This window comes from Staurois parvus, unplaced genomic scaffold (assembly GCF_062004578.1).
Source record: "Staurois parvus isolate SC_StPar_1 unplaced genomic scaffold, SC_StPar_1.0 ptg000034l, whole genome shotgun sequence".
NCBI lineage: Eukaryota > Metazoa > Chordata > Amphibia > Anura > Ranidae > Staurois > Staurois parvus.
The window spans coordinates 2,062,199-2,080,798 of record NW_028317830.1 but is presented as its reverse complement, the minus strand read 5'-3'; the positions used below and the strand labels follow the sequence as shown (position 1 = coordinate 2,080,798).

The 18,600-nt window shown below is 45.5% G+C and overlaps 1 protein-coding gene across 1 annotated transcript; it reads right to left on the bottom strand.

The window, feature by feature from the left end:
• Positions 1-12,437: 12,437 nt before the first annotated feature.
• Positions 12,438-13,385, bottom strand: LOC149470692 (olfactory receptor 5B12-like). Its single transcript, XM_089661515.1, has one exon. The coding sequence runs from the start codon at positions 13,383-13,385 to the stop codon at positions 12,438-12,440; it is 948 nt and encodes a 315-aa protein (XP_089517641.1).
• Between the last annotated feature and the right edge of the window lie 5,215 nt (positions 13,386-18,600).

The window sequence follows — 18,600 nt, the reverse complement described above, 5'->3', positions numbered from 1 at the left end:
GTTACCCTAATACCCATGAAACTTCCTGAGATGACTTCAGAGGATTCATCAGGCTTTCAAATAAATTCAGAGTTGTGACACACAGCATCATTTGTACCAACAAAATATTTCCTTTTACTTTCAGATTACCAACCACGGCAAGAGAAGACACTGGATCAGATGATGCTCAGTCCTCTAAAGAAGAGTTTATGGGAAAAGACTAATGAGAAAAAATGGAGAATGGCTCTGGAAACTATTTTGCAACTATGGACCATATGACCTAGTGCTGCCTTAAAAATCAAACACACCATAAAATGTGATCTTCATTGTTTTAATATACATGCAATGAAATAATGTGAGTGACGCCTTGTAGAAAATGTGTGAATCCCTCACAGCAGTTATTCTAGGGTTGGCACATTGGTCAGATGACAGTGAAAGGGGTAGTAAGTGCTGCAAGGTAAAGTCATAGGGGTTGATTCACTAAAGGCAAATAGAATGTGGGCTTTGTGAAGTGCAGTTGCTCCAGAGTTTAATAAATGAGCAGAAGCTCTGCTGACATCCATCATCCAATCAGATGCAAGCAGAATGCAGTTTTTTAAAAATTTTCCTTGCACGTGATTGGGTATTCTTTGAAAAATGAAGGCTTACCTAATTTACTAAGCTCTGGAGCAACTGCACTTTGTAAAGCGCTCGTTCTATTTGCCTTTAGTAAATGAACCCCATAATATGCTGGTATGCCTCGCATATTAGCACATCGTGAAAGACTTACCTTAGTGTCACTGCTGACAGGGCTTCCATCTTCACTTGGTCTTCCTTCCAGGTTCCCGGACTGCAGCTGCTTGAATGGCCGAGCCGCTGATGACATCACTCCCGCACATGCGCACTGCAGTTATGGCCATGGCACACGCGATGATGTCACTGGCTGCTGCAATGTAGAATATATCCTGCTGGATCTCTATACTGATATGGACTGGATCATGTGTTAGGAACATAAGGATGCCCCATCGTTATGTAAGGAAAATAAAATGATCAACCCACAGAGGACTGAATTCAAAGATACCCCAAAAATCAAAGTGAAGAAATGATGCAGCAGGCGAGCCCATTTGGCTGAAATGTCATTGCAGCAACTCAGAATGGTCCTCAGTAGTTTGTATGGCCCCCACGTGCTTGTATGCATGCCTGACAATGTTGGGGGAGGCTCCTAATAAGACCGCAGATGGTGTCCTGGGGGATTTCCTCCCAGATCTGGACCAGGAGATCACTGAGCTCCTGGACTGTCTGAGGTATAACTTGGCAGCATTGGATGGACCGAAACATGACATCCCAGAGGGGTTCTATTGGATTTAGATTAGGTGAGCGTGGGGGCCATTCATTGGTATTAATTCCTTCCTCCTCCAGGAACTACCTGCATACTCTTGCCGCTTGAGGCCGGGCATTGTCGTGTACCAGGAGGAACCCAGGACCCACTGCACCAGTGTAGGGTCTGACAATGGGTCCAAGGATTTCATCCCGATACCTAATGGCAGTCAGGGGGCCATTGTCTAGCCTCTAGAGGTCTGTGCGTCCATCCATGTATATGCTTCTCCAGACCATCACAGGCCCACCAACAAAACGTTCATTCTGAACGATGTTACGGTCTTCTACAGACCCTTTCACGTCTGTCACATGTGCTCAGAGTGAACCTGCTCTCATTTGTGAAAAGCACAGGGTGCCAGTGGTGGGCCTGCCAATTCTGGGGTTCAATGGCAAATGCCAATCAAGCTCTAAGGTGCCAGGTAGTGAACACAGAGCCCACTAGAGGATGTTGGGCCCTCAGGCCACCCTCATGAAGTTTGTTTCTGATAGTGTGGTCAGAGACATTCACACCAGTGTCCTGCTGGAGGTCATTTTGTAGGGCTCTGGCAGGGCTCATCCTGTTCCTCCTTGCACAAAGGAGCAGATACTGGTCCTGCTGATGGGTTAAGGACCTTCTATGGCCCTGTCCAGCTCTCCCAGAGTAACTGTCTGTCTCCTGGAATCTCCTCCATGCTCTTGAGACTGTGCTGGGAGACACAGCAAATGTTCTGGCAATGGCACGTATTGATGTGCCATCCTGGAGGAGTTGGACTGCCTGCACAACCTCTGTAGGGTTTAGGTCTAGCCTCATGATACCAGTAGTGACACTGACCCGAGCCAAATGCAAAACTAGTGAAAAACAGTCAGAAAAGATGAGTAGGGACAAAAAAATGTCAGTGGCCTCCACTTGTAAAACCATTCCAGTTTTGGGAGTCATCTCATTGTTGCCCATCTAGTGCACCTATTGGTAATTTCATGAACACCAAAGCAGCTGAAACTGATGAACAACCCCCTCTGCCACTTTCCTGACCAGATCCATATCCCGGGAATGTCATTGACTTGATGCTAGATCTGATTAAAAAGTCTTCCTTTCATTTTTTTGAACAGCGTAGTATTTTGAAGAGTGCAGCAGTGGCCGCATCTGTGTGTTTCTTATGACAGGTCAGAAAAAATAACACACACAGATCTATTGCTGAACACTTCAGCTCCTGTGCTTACAATATATTTATGGTAAATGGAAACAGTTATATTGTAGCATAAATCTGATGTGACGTCATTAATAAACCAGTGCAGTTAAATCTCACTGTGTGCACTAAAGAGCATCAGAGAATTCAGCTTACCGTCAGTCTTCACTTCTCAGTCTACCAGCATTCAAATGGTATGTTACACAAACCAGATTCCAACGTAGCATACACGGCTATAGACACGGATTTATCTTTGGACATTTAACATGTGGACGTAATTATTGTTTGCCTTCTATGACATTGGTGACATGTATTTCTTGGTGTTGTAACATAAATGGCATTTTCAGTGTTTGTGTGTAAAGCTTTAGTTACAGGGGTAATCAGGGGCGGACTGACCATTTGGAAACTCGGGCACTGTCCGAGGGCCCGGGGTCAGTAGGGGGCCCCATGAGATGCCCCTGGTACCTTTTTCATAGGCTTTTTTGAGTTTGGGCAAAGACACAGGGGCCCCATGATCCCCTATTGCCCGGGGGCCCCATGAGTTGTCAGTCCGCCCCTGGGGGTAATATAAATTGGATTCAGGTGTTCCAATCCCCTCCATGGACACAGGTGTATACAATCAAGCCCCTAGGCATGCAGACTGCTTCTACAAACATTGGTGAAAGAATGGGTCGCTCTCAGGAGCTCAGTGACTCCAAGCGTGGTCCCGTGATAAGTGGCCACCTGGGCAATAAGTCCATCCGTGACATTTCCTGGCTACTAAATATTCCACGCTCAACTGTTAGTGGGATTATAACAAAGTGGAAGCAACTCGGAACAACAGCCACTCAGCCACCAAGTAGTAGGCCACGTCACATGACAGGGCGGGGTCAGCGCATGCAAGTCGCCAACTGTCTGCAGAGTCAATAGCTAAAGACCTCCAAACTTGGTGTGGCCTTCAGATGAGCCCAACAACAGTGCGTAGAGAGCTTCATGGAATGGGTTTCCATGGCCGAGCAGCTGCATCCAAGCCTTCCATCACCAAGTGAAATGCAAGGAGTCTAATGCTGTGGTGTAAAGCACGCCGCCACTGGACTCTAGAGTAGTGGGGACGTGTTCTCTGGAGTGAACAATCACGCTTCTCTGTCTGGCAATCCGATGGACATGTCTGGGTTTGGTGGTTGCCAGGAGAACGGTACTTACCTGACTGCACTGAGCCAAGTGTAAAGTTTGGTGGAGGGGGGATTATGGTGTGGAGTTGTTTTTCTGGGGGTTGGGCTTGGCCACCTAGTTCCAGTGAAGGGAACTCTTAAGGCTTCAGCATAACAAGACATTTTGGACAATTTCATGCTCCCAACTTTGTGGGAGGAGTTTGGGGATGGCCCCTTCTTGTTCCAACATGACTGCACACCAGTGCACACAGCAAGGCCCATAAAGACATGGAGGAGCCAGTTTGGGGTGGAGGAACTTGACTGTCCTGCACAGAATCCTGACCTCAACCCCATAGAACACCTTTGGGATGAATTAGAGCGGAGACTGCAAGCCAGGCCTCCTCCCCCGACATCAGTGCCTCACCTGACAAATGTGCTTCTGGAAGAATGGTCCAACCTTCCCATAGACACCCTCCTAAACCTTGTGGACGGCCTTCCCAGAAGAGTTGAAGCTGTTATAGCTGCAAAGGGCGGGGCCAACTCAATATTGAACCCTACGGACTGAGACTGGGAGGCCATTAAAGGTCATGTGTGTGGAAAGGGCGGGGCCAACTCAATATTGAACCCTACGGACTATGACTGGGGAGCCATTAAAGGTCATGTGTGTGTAAAGGGCAGGGCCAACTCAATATTGAACCCTACGGACTGAGACTGGGAGGCCATTAAAGGTCATGTGTGTGGAAAGGGCGGGGCCAACTCAATATTGAACCCTACGGACTATGACTGGGGAGCCATTAAAGGTCATGTGCGTGTAAAGGCCGGCTGCCCAATACTTTTTTGGCAATATAGTGTGTGTGTATATATATATATATATATATATATATATATTTTTTTTTTTTTTTAATGCATTTATATTAACCCCTGTAATAAAAGCTTTACACACAAACACTAACAGTAAAAATACAGTTTATGTTATGTCAACAAACACATGTCACCAATGTCATAGAATGTAAACAATAATCAAGTCCAAATGTTAAAAATCGTTATTTATATGTGTGTGTGTCCTGATTTTATCACAATACTTTAGGAGAACAACAATTCATGATACTTTGTTGCTAATGGATACACTGTGCAGGAAAAGAGAAGTTATATTTTTGTATGTCCAGCACACATAGGTCTGTGGAGCAGTATAGCAGAAAGTTGATAATGGAAGGAAATCTTTTCACATAATTTTCAGAATATCTTATTCCTTGAGTAATATCCAGTGATCAGCACTGAAGAAGTGTCAATAAAAATGGATACTTTATTGTTCAGAATTTTATTTTGTGAAATAATATCACTGACTCCCACCTCTTCTAGAAAAATAACACCCGGTCTGTGGTTGTCTTGTTGAAAGGTTCTGTCCTGGGGAATAATTCTGTTTCCTTTAGAAAGGTGTATACGGCAGTGTGGAGTGTCAGGTACGGAGGACGCGCAGGTTCCCCCCTCTCCCTGCACCCTCTTCCCATGTACAGTTAGGGGTGTCAGGTGCTGAGGACGCGCAGGTTCCCCCCTCTCCCTGCACCATCTCCCCATGTACAGTTAGGAGTGTCAGGTGCGGAGGACGCGCAGGTTCCCCCCTCTCCCTGCACCCTCTCCCACAGTGTGGAGTGTCAGGTGCGGAGGACGCGCAGGTTCCCCCCTCTCCCTGCACCCTCTCCCCATGTACAGTGTGGAGTGTCAGGTGCGGAGGACGCGCAGGTTCCCCCCTCTCCCTGCACCCTCTCCCCATGTACAGTGTGGAGTGTCAGGTGCGGAGGACGCGCAGGTTCCCCCCTCTCCCTGCACCCTCTCCCCATGTACAGTGTGGAGTGTCAGGTGCGGAGCACGCGCAGGTTCCCTCCTGTCCCTGCACCATCTCCCCATGTACAGTTAGGAGTGTCAGGTGCGGAGGACACGCAGGTTCCCCCCTCTCCCTGCACCATCTCCCCATGTACAGTGAGGAGTGTCAGGTACGGAGGACACGCAGGTTCTCCCCTCTCCCTGCACCATCTCCCCATGTACAGTTAGGAGTGTCAGGTGCGGAGCACGCGCAGGTTCCCCCCTGTCCCTGCACCATCTCCCCATGTACAGTTAGGAGTGTCAGGTGCGGAGGACGCGCAGGTTCCCCCCTCTCCCTGCACCATCTCCCCATGTACAGTGTGGAGTGTCAGGTACGGAGGACACGCAGGTTCCCCCCTCTCCCTGCACCACCTCCCCATGTACAGTGTGGAGTGTCGGGTATGGAGGACACACAGGTTCCCCCCTCTCCCTGCACCCTCTCCCCATGTACAGTCTGGAGTGTCGGGTACGGAGGACACACAGGTTCCCCCCTCTCCCTGCACCCTCTCCCCATGTACAGTTAGGAGTGTCAGGTACGGAGGACACACAGGTTCCCCCCTCTCCCTGCACCCTCTCCCCATGTACAGTTAGGAGTGTCAGGTACGGAGGACACACAGGTTCCCCCCTCTCCCTGCACCCTCTCCCCATGTACAGTGTGGAGTGTCGGGTATGGAGGACACACAGGTTCCCCCCTCTCCCTGCACCATCTCCCCATGTACAGTGTGGAGTGTCGGGTACGGAGGACACACAGGTTCTACCCTCTCCCTGCACCCTCTCCCCATGTACAGTGAGGAGTGTCAGGTACGGAGGACACACAGGTTCCCCCCTCTCCCCGCACCCTCTCCCCATGTACAGTTAGGAGTGTCAGGTACGGAGGACACACAGGTTCCCCCCTCTCCCCGCACCATCTCCCCATGTACAGTGAGGAGTGTCAGGTACGGAGGACACACAGGTTCCCCCCTCTCCCCGCACCCTCTCCCCATGTACAGTGAGGAGTGTCAGGTACGGAGGACACACAGGTTCCCCCCTCTCCCTGCACCCTCTCCCCATGTACAGTTAGGAGTGTCAGGTACGGAGGACACACAGGTTCCCCCCTCTCCCTGCACCCTCTCCCCATGTACAGTGAGGAGTGTCGGGTACGGAGGACACACAGGTTCCCCCCTCTCCCTGCACCATCTCCCCATGTACAGGTACGGAGGACACACAGGTTCCCCCCTCTCCCTGCACCCTCTCCCCATGTACAGTTAGGAGTGTCGGGTACGGAGGACACACAGGTTCCCCCCTCTCCCTGCACCCTCTCCCCATGTACAGTGTGGAGTGTCGGGTACGGAGGACACACAGGTTCCCCCCTCTCCCTGCACCATCTCCCCATGTACAGTGAGGAGTGTCAGGTACGGAGGACACACAGGTTCCCCCCTCTCCCTGCACCATCTCCCCATGGATAAAAGCATTTAGAAGCCTCCTGAGATCTCCATCCATATCCCTCCTGTGTCTCATTATACTGCCGGGATCTCACTGAGACCTCCTGACACAAGATGATACAAAAATATCTTTCTGTTTCTTTCCTTGATTTTTATTTCTTAAACACTTTTTAAATACATTCATTCTCCTTATTAAACACAAGTAAAAAAAAAATAAATTTGAAAAAGAACACCTGAAAACAATATCTAAAGAGCAGCAATCGTGTTTTGGGTGAGGGGACATCCATAAAACAGCATTCACAGAGCACTTGGTTTTATTTTTAATAAAGTAACAAACTGTGTCTGTGCTGTGAGCACGGTGCTGAGCCCCCCGGTTCCTGGAAGACCTAGTGCCCAATCACCTGATCGGTGTGATAGCCTCTGATTGGCTTTCACAGTAATCAGCCACTGTATACAGTAGATGGCTCTGAGGAAGAGGCTAGGCCTCAAAACGTGTCGGCAAGTTGGTTCTTTGCATCTGTACCACCAGTTGTCATGTCCCGGGAGCTGGAATTTAGTATATGTGATAAGCTGAGACACATTTGTTGGTTTGTGAGTTTCATACCCACCATGTTTTTTAATAATAAAGGAAATCTTTGAGGATAATGCACTAGGCTGGTGATCCCTCTGTTTCTCTTCTACTTTTGTCCATTATGTACAGACGTCCCCAGTCTTGAGAAGGCAGCAAGGCGAGGCATTTCCTTCAGATACAAGACTAACATCCAGCCTACTGGGAGCGGTGGGAGTTACTTTTGAGTACAAAAGACTATGTGATGTTGCTCACTTTGCATGCACTAGTGTATAGCCTGCCCCTGTGTTGTTTTTATTTTTCCTGTCCTCTCCTCTGAAGATGAATTGCTAAAGCAGAAAAATGTAAAGAAGAGTGTGTAACATGAAAAATAATAAAATGTAGAAAAAATAGCTAGTGTCAGTGCTTTTTATGTAGAATAAAAAAAAATAAAATAAAATGCACACTTTTGTTTTTGGGCCCTACTATGGGTTCAAAAACAAATGAAAAATCTGAAGATTTCCATGACCATTTACCACCAAATGGAAGGCCAATGTGTCCTGAAAATGATTTTCCTGGACAAACTTGTTGTAGTCAGAACAGTAAAATAATTAACGAGCGCTTGGAGATAAATGGTAAGCAGCTGGCATAAAAGGTACAAACCCCAAACCTTCACACTATAAATAATAATAACATATGCAGCGCTAAAAAGAAATGAATCATGAATCATAAATCTGATAAAATATAAATATAAATAAAATCAAATAGGATGGGTGGTGGCTAAAGTGCTTAAAGTGATTAAAATGAAACCAATGTCCTCAGATAATGGTTCAATTGTCCCAGCAAAAAGGTGCAAAAATTGTCTACTCCGTGCTCAAAGGTGGGTAAATATTATACACTCACCAGAAAGCGCATAATATGCGCATTTGAGTTGTCAGACCACTCCTGGTACTAGAAGGCTGAAGCAATGTGGGTCATCTAGCAGGCTGTCACTCTGGTAGGGATGCACCTTCCTCTAACCAGCAGGGGGCACCAGACATCCAGCAATACTTGGCATAAAGCTAATCCAGGCTCCTCAGACCAGGACACTCAAACAAGATATCCACCTTGAAAAAGGGGGGGGGGGGGCTCGACCAAACAGCCCACCCCAAAAAAGCACTGATAGTGTAGTAGGTTCATAAATTTTTATTGTAGCATAGTGAAAACAACTCACATAGGGTATCCCAGAAACAAAGATGGCCTCCGGCCTCCACGAGGTGTGGGGCCGCGTGAAGTCACCGGCTAGGCTCCGCCCTGGCGCGTTTCGTGCGGACGAGCACGTTATCAAAGGTGCATCCCTACCAGAGTGACAGCCTGCTAGAAGAAACTTGTTGTAGTAAAACTGGGTTCAGGCATTGGGCTTTTTTTTACCTTCAATCAGGAAAGGGTTAAAGAAGTTTTTGGGTGTGCTACGCACATGCAGTGTTCTTGTTCAATTGTTTCTCTGCACCAGAGGAGCTTACACTCTAAAGTCCCCCAACAATCACACACTATTATTATTAAACATTTACATAGGTCTGATATATAAAAAAAAAACACACAAGAGGGCGAACACTACTCTTGCATTACCATGATATATGAGTTTTATTATGGAAAAGACAAAAGGGTACTTACAAACCACATGTGCAATCAGGCATGTATCAATAAAACGTCAGTATAGGATTGTGGGGTCCCATCATGGAACCTTCTACTATAGATGCTCATGTGTTTTGGGAGCCACACTCCCTTCCTCAGAGCTGAATCAATCAGAAGTTCCAATAAGCTATATATATCCCTAGGACAAGCAACACAGGACATTGTCATGTGACCTGCTAGGACAAGCCCCGTCCACATGGATGCAGATCTGGATCATATTAACCCCTCGCCTACCGGGCACTTATACCTCCTTCCTGTCCAGGCCAATTTTCAGCTCTGTCGCACTTTGAATGACAATTGCGCGGTCATGCAACATTGTACTCATATGAAACTTTTATAATTTTTTTTCACACAAATAGAGCTTTCTTTTGGTGGTATTTAATTGGCACTGTGTGTTTTATTTTTTGCGCTATAAAAAAAAAAAGAGCAAACAATTTGAAAAAAAAAAGTTTTTCTTTGTTTCTATTATAAAATTTTGTAATTTTTCTCCTTCACTGATGTGCATTGATGAGGCATCACTGATGGGTTCTGATAGCGAGCACTGATGGGCACTGATAGGTGGTGCTGATGGGCACTGATAGGCAGCACTGATGAGGTGGCATGGATAGGCACCACTGATGGGCACTGATAGGAAGCACTGATAGGTGGAACTGATAAGCTGGCACTGATGATGCTGCACTGATATACAGCAATGATGGGCACTGATAGGTGGCATTGATGGGCAGCACTAATGGGCACTGATGAGTGGCACTAACTGACGGCACTGATGGGTGGATTTGCTGGGCATCACTGATGGGTGGTACTGATGGGCACAGGTGGGTGGCACTGCTTGGCACTTGCGGGTGGCAATGCTGGGCACGGGTGGGTGGCACTGCTGGGCACTGATCATCAGGGCACTGATGATCAGTGCTGATCTGTTCTCTGACAATTGCCAATTATCAGCAGTACTCTCCTCACACTGTGACAGCCGACAACCAGCAACTGCATTTACCTGGTGATCTGGTGTGTCATTGGACATGGCTGATCATGTGGTAAAAAGCCACTGTGATTGGCCTTTTACCACATCACATGATCAACTGTGTTTGTAGGACTCATGAAGATTGCCAAGTGCACACCGCTGGGGGCGCGCGTTCTGGGAGGGTGTTATATGAAGCCATCCAATGTTTACAATTGTCATGTGACGTGCTATGATTGGTCAAAGTGGTCAAATCTCTGTCGGATCTCACCACAGTGTCACATGATGCCCACCCAGATTGATAAAAGCTCCGCTCGGCCATCATTTTGCAATTGACTGAACGGGAACTGGTTAATGCACAAAAATGCAATATATAGCCCAGTTATTTGATTGTTTGATAGAATATGAAAGTTGATGTTACACTGAGTAAATAGATACAAAACATGACATGCACATGACATTGTTTTCGGTTCCAGCATTCCGCTGGGTCCCTTAGACACAGCGGTCACTGGGGGGGTGCCTTGCAGCTCCCCCCTGTGTTGGTAGAGCCACAGCAGTGTACCAGTACATCGCTGTACCTGTAGCTGCTGCCCATCCACAGTACAATGCAGGATGGTAGACAGGAAGTGGTTAAAGAACATGTGAGAAGGTGACTATGGCAGAACTGTAGGAGAACATGTGAGAAGGTGACTATGGCAGAACTGTAGGAGAACATGTGAGAAGGTGACTATGGCAGAACTGTAGGAGAACATGTGAGCAGGTGACTATGGCAGAACTGTAGGAGAACATGTGAGAAGGTGACTATGGCAGAACTGTAGGAGAACATGTGAGCAGGTGACTATGGAAGAACTGTAGGAGAACATGGGAGAAGGTGACTATGGCGGAACTGTAGGAGAACATGGGAGAAGGTGACTATGGCAGAACTGTAGGAGAACATGTGAGAAGGTGACTATGGCAGAACTGTAGGAGAACATGTGAGCAGGTGACCATGGCAGAACTGTAGGAGAACATGCAGGTGACCATGGCAGAACTGTAGGAGAACATGGGAGAAGGTGACAATGCAGAACTGTAGGAGAACATGGGAGAAGGTGACTATGGCAGAACTGTAGGAAAACATGGGAGAAGGTGACTATGGCAGAACTGTAGGAGAACATGTGAGCAGGTGACCATGGCAGAACTGTAGGAGAACATGTGAGAAGGTGACTATGACAGAACTGTAGGAGAACATGTGAGAAGGTGACTATGGCAGAACTGTAGGAGAACATGGGAGAAGGTGACTATGGCAGAACTGTAGGAGAACATGGGAGAAGGTGACTATGGCAGAACTGTAGGAGAACATGGGAGAAGGTGACTATGGCAGAACTGTAGGAGAACATGGGAGAAGGTGACTATAGCAGAACTGTAGGAGAATATGGGAGAAGATGACAATGCAGAACTGTAGGAGAACATGGGAGAAGGTGACTATGGCGGAACTGTAGGAGAACATGGGAGAAGGTGACTATGGCAGAACTGTAGGATAACATGGGAGAAGGTGACTATGGCAGAATTGTAGGAGAATATGGGAGAAGATGACAATGCAGAACTGTAGGAGAACATGGGAGAAGGTGACAATGCAGAACTGTAGGAGAACATGGGAGAAGGTGACTATGGCAGAACTGTAGGATAACATGGGAGAAGGTGACCATGGCAGAACTGTAGGAGAACATGTGAGATGGTGACTATGGCAGAACTGTAGGAGAACATGGGAGAAGGTGACTATGGCAGAACTGTAGGAGAACATGGGAGAAGGTGACTATGGCAGAACTGTAGGAGAATATGGGAGAAGATGACAATGCAGAACTGTAGGAGAACATGGGAGAAGGTGACTATGGCAGAACTGTAGGAGAATATGGGAGAAGATGACAATGCAGAACTGTAGGAGAACATGGGAGAAGGTGACTATGGCAGAACTGTAGGAGAACATGGGAGAAGGTGACTATGGCAGAACTGTAGGACATCATTTTTCACTACCAGATTACTCAATGGCAGGCATAAATGTTTTCACTCTTAAAACGGTACTTCACCCTACCTTCATCCCATAGCTAACTCTTCACTTTATCTAACCAGCTTTCTCACTTCAATTGTCTTGTCTTTCTTTTTTTTTTACTTTAGAGATTTTCTTTTACAACTTGCTTAATCTTTGGGTACCAGTATGGCTTGAACCAAGATGAAGTTACACCTTGAAGGCTTGTTTTAAAAGTTTAACTGTTAGTGCAAGAACAACACATGTGGAATTTTTTAACCCAGTTATGAGGTTTTTCTAGGATTTGTAGGTCTCATATACGGTAGCTAAAATAAAAACATAAATAAATATTACCAGTTGAGAGATGTGAAATATTGTTGCACTTTCACCAGAGCTCTGCGGACAGCACCTTTGAGTTCACTGTTTCGTAGACTGTATATCACAGGATTTAGCAAAGGGGTGAAAAATGTATAAATTATAGACACTAATCGGCCAACCAGAAAACTGTCAGTTTTGGGTTGAATGTAGTTGAAGAAAGTAGTCACATAAAACATGAAGACCACCGTGAGGTGAGAACTGCAGGTGGAGAAGGCTTTCTGTCTTCCGTCCTTCATTTTTATTCTCAGGATGGTTTTGAAAATGTAGACATAGGAAAGGAAAGTGATAGAAAAGGCAACAAGAGCAAATGGCACTCCAACAAGAAAAATGAGTAAGTAATTGAGGTAAGTGTCTGAACACGACAGTTGAATCAACTGAAAAAGTTCACAGAACAAGCCCGGGATGGAATTGGAATTGGAGAAGGACAATCTTAGTGTATTAAGTGTGTGCATCAAGGAGTAGGCATAGCTGAAAATCCATATGCTGGACACCAACTGAGCACACAGTTTGATACTTATTTTGGTTGTGTAATGCAGAGGAAGACAGACGGCAACATATCGATCATAGGACATAATGGCTAGAAGAAAGAACTCAGTGTAGGCAAACCAGGAGAAGAAGAAGACCTGGGCTATACAAGTTGAATATGAAATTAGTGTGTTTCCACTAAAGTTGCCCAAAGATAGATGAGATACAGAACAAGAAGGCAGAAGTGTGTCTAAAACGGAGAGGTTTCCCAGGAAAAAGTACATGGGGGTCTGCAGGTGAAGGTCGGAATTCACCAAGAAAATTATAAGAAGGTTCCCAGCCACTGTGGCCACATAGACCAGCAGGAAGAACAGAGATACCGGGATCCTAAAACCTGTGAGGTCCGACAGGCCAAGCAAAATAAATTCAGGATGAAAAGTTTGATTTTCATTCATAACCAAATTATTCTCACAAGTTTCAGGGCTGCACTGAAGAGATGGCAATGGACAGAGAAGACACGACGTCTGTTTATTGCTTCAATATACTTATACTAACAATAACACAAGTCTGGCTCTTTCACGTCAATGTTGGAAATACCAATTACCTGATGGCTTTTATTTAGAATCTCTGCATCCTGCTTGTCTTGGTACAAGGTGAGAAATTTACCATAGGATATCCATAATAGGCACTTCATTCAAAACCCAATGAAAAAAACTTCAAATTCAAGGATGTAATATTACTTATATTATCTGTGAAAGTGATAATCACGTAGACAGACCTATTCACAAAAAATTGAAATTGTTATCAGCAGCTTACAGAACTTTGGCCAAGTGCTTATGGTGTGAACAGAGACTTATGCTGGAAAAAAACATCTATTTTTCATCCTCTTTTATTATGGTATATACAAAAGAAACATCTTATTACAATTTACTCAGAGATTGGAGTGTTATTGTGTTCTGGACATGAATTTTCCAGAACAATGGTACCAAATACAAAGAGCCCTGAGTTCTGTACATTGAGCCAGATGACTCTAAGGCAGTGGTTCTCAACCTTCTTAATGCCGTGACCCTTTAATACAGTTCCTCATGTTGTGGTGACCCCCAACCATAAAACTTTTTACCCAGAAATTATAATTCATGAGTGTTGTTTTACCTCCAATACTGCTGCTTTCAACACAGTAGCTGCTTTTAACAAAGTAGCTGCTTTCAACACAGCAGCTGATTTCTACACAGTAGCTGCTCTTTACACATCGGAAATATGTGTTTTCTGATGGTCTTAGGGGAACCCCCGTGAAAGGGTCATTTGACCCCCAAAGGGGTCGCGACCCACAGGTTGAGAACCAGTGCTCTAAGGCAACAGATATGAATAGAGAAGACTCAGAGACTGTAGAGGCCCAATTGGGATCAAGCAATACAATTAAAGTCTTTGGAGGAGTAGAAGGATAAAGCTCCACCCAAAAGGGGAAGTTCTACTTTAAGCCTTTGTCCCCCCGCTCTCCATTAACAATTTGAAGCTTTGGTGAGTGGGGGGTACCCACATTTGACATGTAACCGCTCCCACTTCTGCTTTGATCGTCTAAGGCAATCAAAGCGGAAGTTGTCCTCCCCTCCCTCCCCGTAGTGTTGTGGGACACGTCCCAGAAGACTACGGGGCCATTCACAAAGTTCAGCATTACTCGTGCATGCGCAGTGGGCGCCCAGCTGTGAAGCCGCAAGCTGTCACAGCTGGGTGCAGGGGCGGACTGACAACTCATGGGGCCCCCGGGCAATAAGGGATCATGGGGCCCCTGTGTCCTTGCCCAAACTCAAAAAATCTATGAAAAAGGTACCAGGGGCATCTCATGGGGCCCCCTACTGACCCCAAGCCCTCAGGCAGTGCCCGAGTTTCCAAATGGTCAGTCCGCCCCTGGCCGGGTGCTTACACTTAAGATAGGGGAGAGAAAACCAGCCATGGTGAGGACACCGCTGGACTGAGGGACAGTTAAGTGGCTGCATTTTAAATGTCAGCAGCTACACTTTTTGTAGCTGCTGACTTTTATTTTTTTTATTCAACTGGAAGTCCGCTTTAAATACAATACTTAAAAAGCAATCAAACATAACTGAAGGTAAATTAATAGTGTAGGTTATACGAGGTGGTATCAAAACATTTCGAGACTAGTTTTGTAGCCGCCAACAGATGGCAGCGCAAGGCTGCATGCACAGTCACAAGGAGCACCCACCTTATAAGTCGGTGTGCCAAAAGACATCATCCTGAGCTGTGCTATTAAAGGACGTGGATTGGCACATCTGCTTTTTCATCATGGACAGCAAGTTAGAACAAAGAACAATCGTGAAACTCTGCGTGGGTAAATCGCTGGATCTCCGCAATCATGTCAAATTGGCGACCTTTGACCTAGATTTTCATCTTCGGGAAGAAGGCATTTTCAGGGGTTGAGCTCATTGAAGGTCTTCCAGATCTCTTGTCATCTTCCAGTGATGTTCTTCCACTCTTGAAGCACGTGTGCCACTCAAAACACCACGAACGACTCATTGCAGCATCACTGTAAACTTGCCGAATCATGTCAAACGTCGCTGTGGCAGATTTGCCCGGTTTCACACAGAATTTCACATTTGTGCTCTGTTCTAACTTGCTGTCTGTGATGAAATAGCAGACGTGGTAATGCACAAGGTCAGAATAGCACCAGTTGCACAGCTCCCGATGTACACAGGACGATGTCTTTTAGCATACTGACTTTTGAAGGTCGGTTCTCCCTGTGACTGTGCATGCAGCTTTGTTCTGCCATCTGTTTCAGAACCTCCACCTTGAGATGACCCCACAAGGTGAGGAGCAATGCGGTAGTTTAGTTCATTTAAATAATATGCATAAATTAAACTCAATAGTTGTATTAATATTTAGCCCTTACCCCCAAGTCTTTTTTTTCCCTGCCCCAGCTCCTCCCTCTGCTCCTTTTATCTCTCAATAAAAACGTTTATGGAAAAAAAAAACATGGAACCTCCACAAGCCAATGAAAATATTCACACAAAGGAAAAGGTTTGACAACTTAATGGATCAAATGCGTCCCATTCATGTATGTTAAGTTCTGTACATGGGACCTGGCATTTGTACGTCAAATCCGCCGCAGAGACCTTTGACATGATTCGTCAAGTTTACGGCGATTCTGCAACGAGTCATTGGAGGCGTTTTGAGTGACACATGCACTTCAAGAGCAGGAGAACATCACTGGAAGACAATGAGAGATCACGAAGACCTTCAACAACCTCAACCCCTGAAAATGCCTTCTTCCTGAAGGTGAAGATGCAGCTCAAAGGTCGCCGTTTTGACAACATTGTGGAGATCCCACGATTTGCCTAGTTTCACACAGAATTTCATGCTTGCTGTTTTACACATCTCCACAACTTTATCCCTGACCTGTCCGGTGTGTTCCTTGGCCTTCATGATTCTGTTTGTTCACTAATGTTCTCTAACAAACCTCTGAGGGCTTCACAGAACAGCTGGATTTATACTGAAGTGTACAAAATATATGAACAGTGAGCGCAAAGGAATATAGAAGCAGCTAGCACAATGTGGCAACCCTCCGCCTCCACAGGGTAGTGCAGGGCTAATACAAGTGACAAATGTATGAAAGGTATACTCTACCACGCAGTATTGCAGTGTGCCAAAATGAATCTATGTATGAATAATAGCCAGAAAGCGAATGTCCAACAGGCTGCAAAATTCAAACAGCAATTATGTGAATATAATTCACAAACAATGTTATAGTGTCCCCAAAAAATATTCTTGTGTGCCAATGATGACCAGAAATAAAATTTATCCTGAGATGACATGACACACAGGTGGACTCTACTTACTAATTAGGTGACTCTTGAAGGCAATTGGTTCCACTAGATTTTAGTTAGGGGTATCAGAGTAAAGGGGGATGAATACAAATGCCGCCACACTTTTCACAGACATGTTGGTCACAAATGTTGAAAACCATTTCTCATTTTCCTTCCACTTCACAATTATGGGCCACTTTGTGTTTGTCTATTACATAAAATCCCAATAAAATACATTGACGTTTTTGGTTGTAACCTGACAACATGGGGAACATTTCAAGGGTTATGCAGGCCATAGATGGGTCGAAAATCGGCCGATTTTTTCGGCCGAAAATAAAATCGTCCGATTTTCGGATCGTTAGTGGGCTATTTGTTCGGCCGTTTTTCGGTATTTTGGCACATTTTTTTATCGATAAAGTTGGAAAAAAAATCGGCCGATTTTGCCGATCGGCCAATTTTTGCGGCAATGGTGGGCAAATCGGCCGATTTTTTACCGATATAAAATCTGTGCATGAGCAGTGACCTGCAAGAGGAAGACAAAAAGAAGAAAAAGAAGAAGAGGAAGGAGATAAAGAAGAGGATGATGAAGAAGAGGATGAAGAAGAAGAAGAGGATGATGATGATGAAGAAGAAGAAGAAGAAGAGGATGAAGAAGAAGAAGAAGAAGAAGAGGATGATGAAGAAGAAGAAGAAGAGGATGATGATGAAGAAGAAGAAGATGAGGATGATGAAGAAGAAGAAGAAGAAGAGGATGATGATGATGAAGAAGAAGAAGAGGATGATGATGATGAAGAAGAAGAGGATGATGATGATGATGATGAAGAAGAAGACGAAGAGGATGATGATGATGATGAAGAAGAAGTAGAAGAAGAAGAGGATGATGATGATGAAGAAGAAGAAGAAGAGGATGATGATGATGATGAAGAAGAAGCAGAGGATGATGATGAAGAAGAGGATGATGATGATGATGATGAAGAAGAAGAAGAAGAGGATGATGATGAAGAAGAAGAGGATGATGAAGAAGAAGAAGAAGAAGAAGAAGAGAATGATGATGAAGAAGAAGAAGAGGATGATGATGAAGAAGAACAAGAGGATGATGAAGAAGAAGAAGAGGATGATGATGAAGAAGAAGAAAAAGAAGAAGAAGAAGTAGGATGAAAAATAAGAGGAATTCCAGTCCAGCAAAAAGTGTCCCTGCAGAGAGCTCTGCTATTTCTTTGGCAGTTCTTTGACATTTATAGCGGCTGCAACATTGTATCTATTTGTTTCCGAATAAAAACATCTGTATCCTAAATGGAAACAAATAGATACATTGTTGCAACCGCTATAAATGTCAAAGAACTGTCAAAGAAATAGCAGAGCTCTCTGCAGGGACACTTTTTGCCGGCTGTAGACGGGATGAAAATTGGCCGACTTTTTTTACCATTGCTGGTAACGTCCGATTTTTCGTTTTTTAAAAGAAAAATTGGCCGTTTTTCTCCCCGTCTATGGCCTGCATTAGGAATACTTTTTCAAGGCACTGAGATATCAAATATGATCACCTCCGGAATATATCCGGAAATTTTCATCCATATACAACACATATGTACTAAAAAAAAAGACAACTAGACAAGTTAGTTACCCCCCTGGAGGTATTCTTGAGTGTAGCTCGGGGTTAACTTTCAGTACCAAAAGCGGTAACCCTGAGAAACACTCGGGAATACACTGCAGCGTTGCTCTGGGATCCCTCCTGCACTTACCTTGTCCTGCGATCCCGCGATGTCCCCCCTGCAGCGTCCCCAGTCATCTCCTCTGGCCGATGCCGGCATCCGTCTTCCGGGTTCCGTTCCCTGCGATCTCGGGACGTACGGGGGAT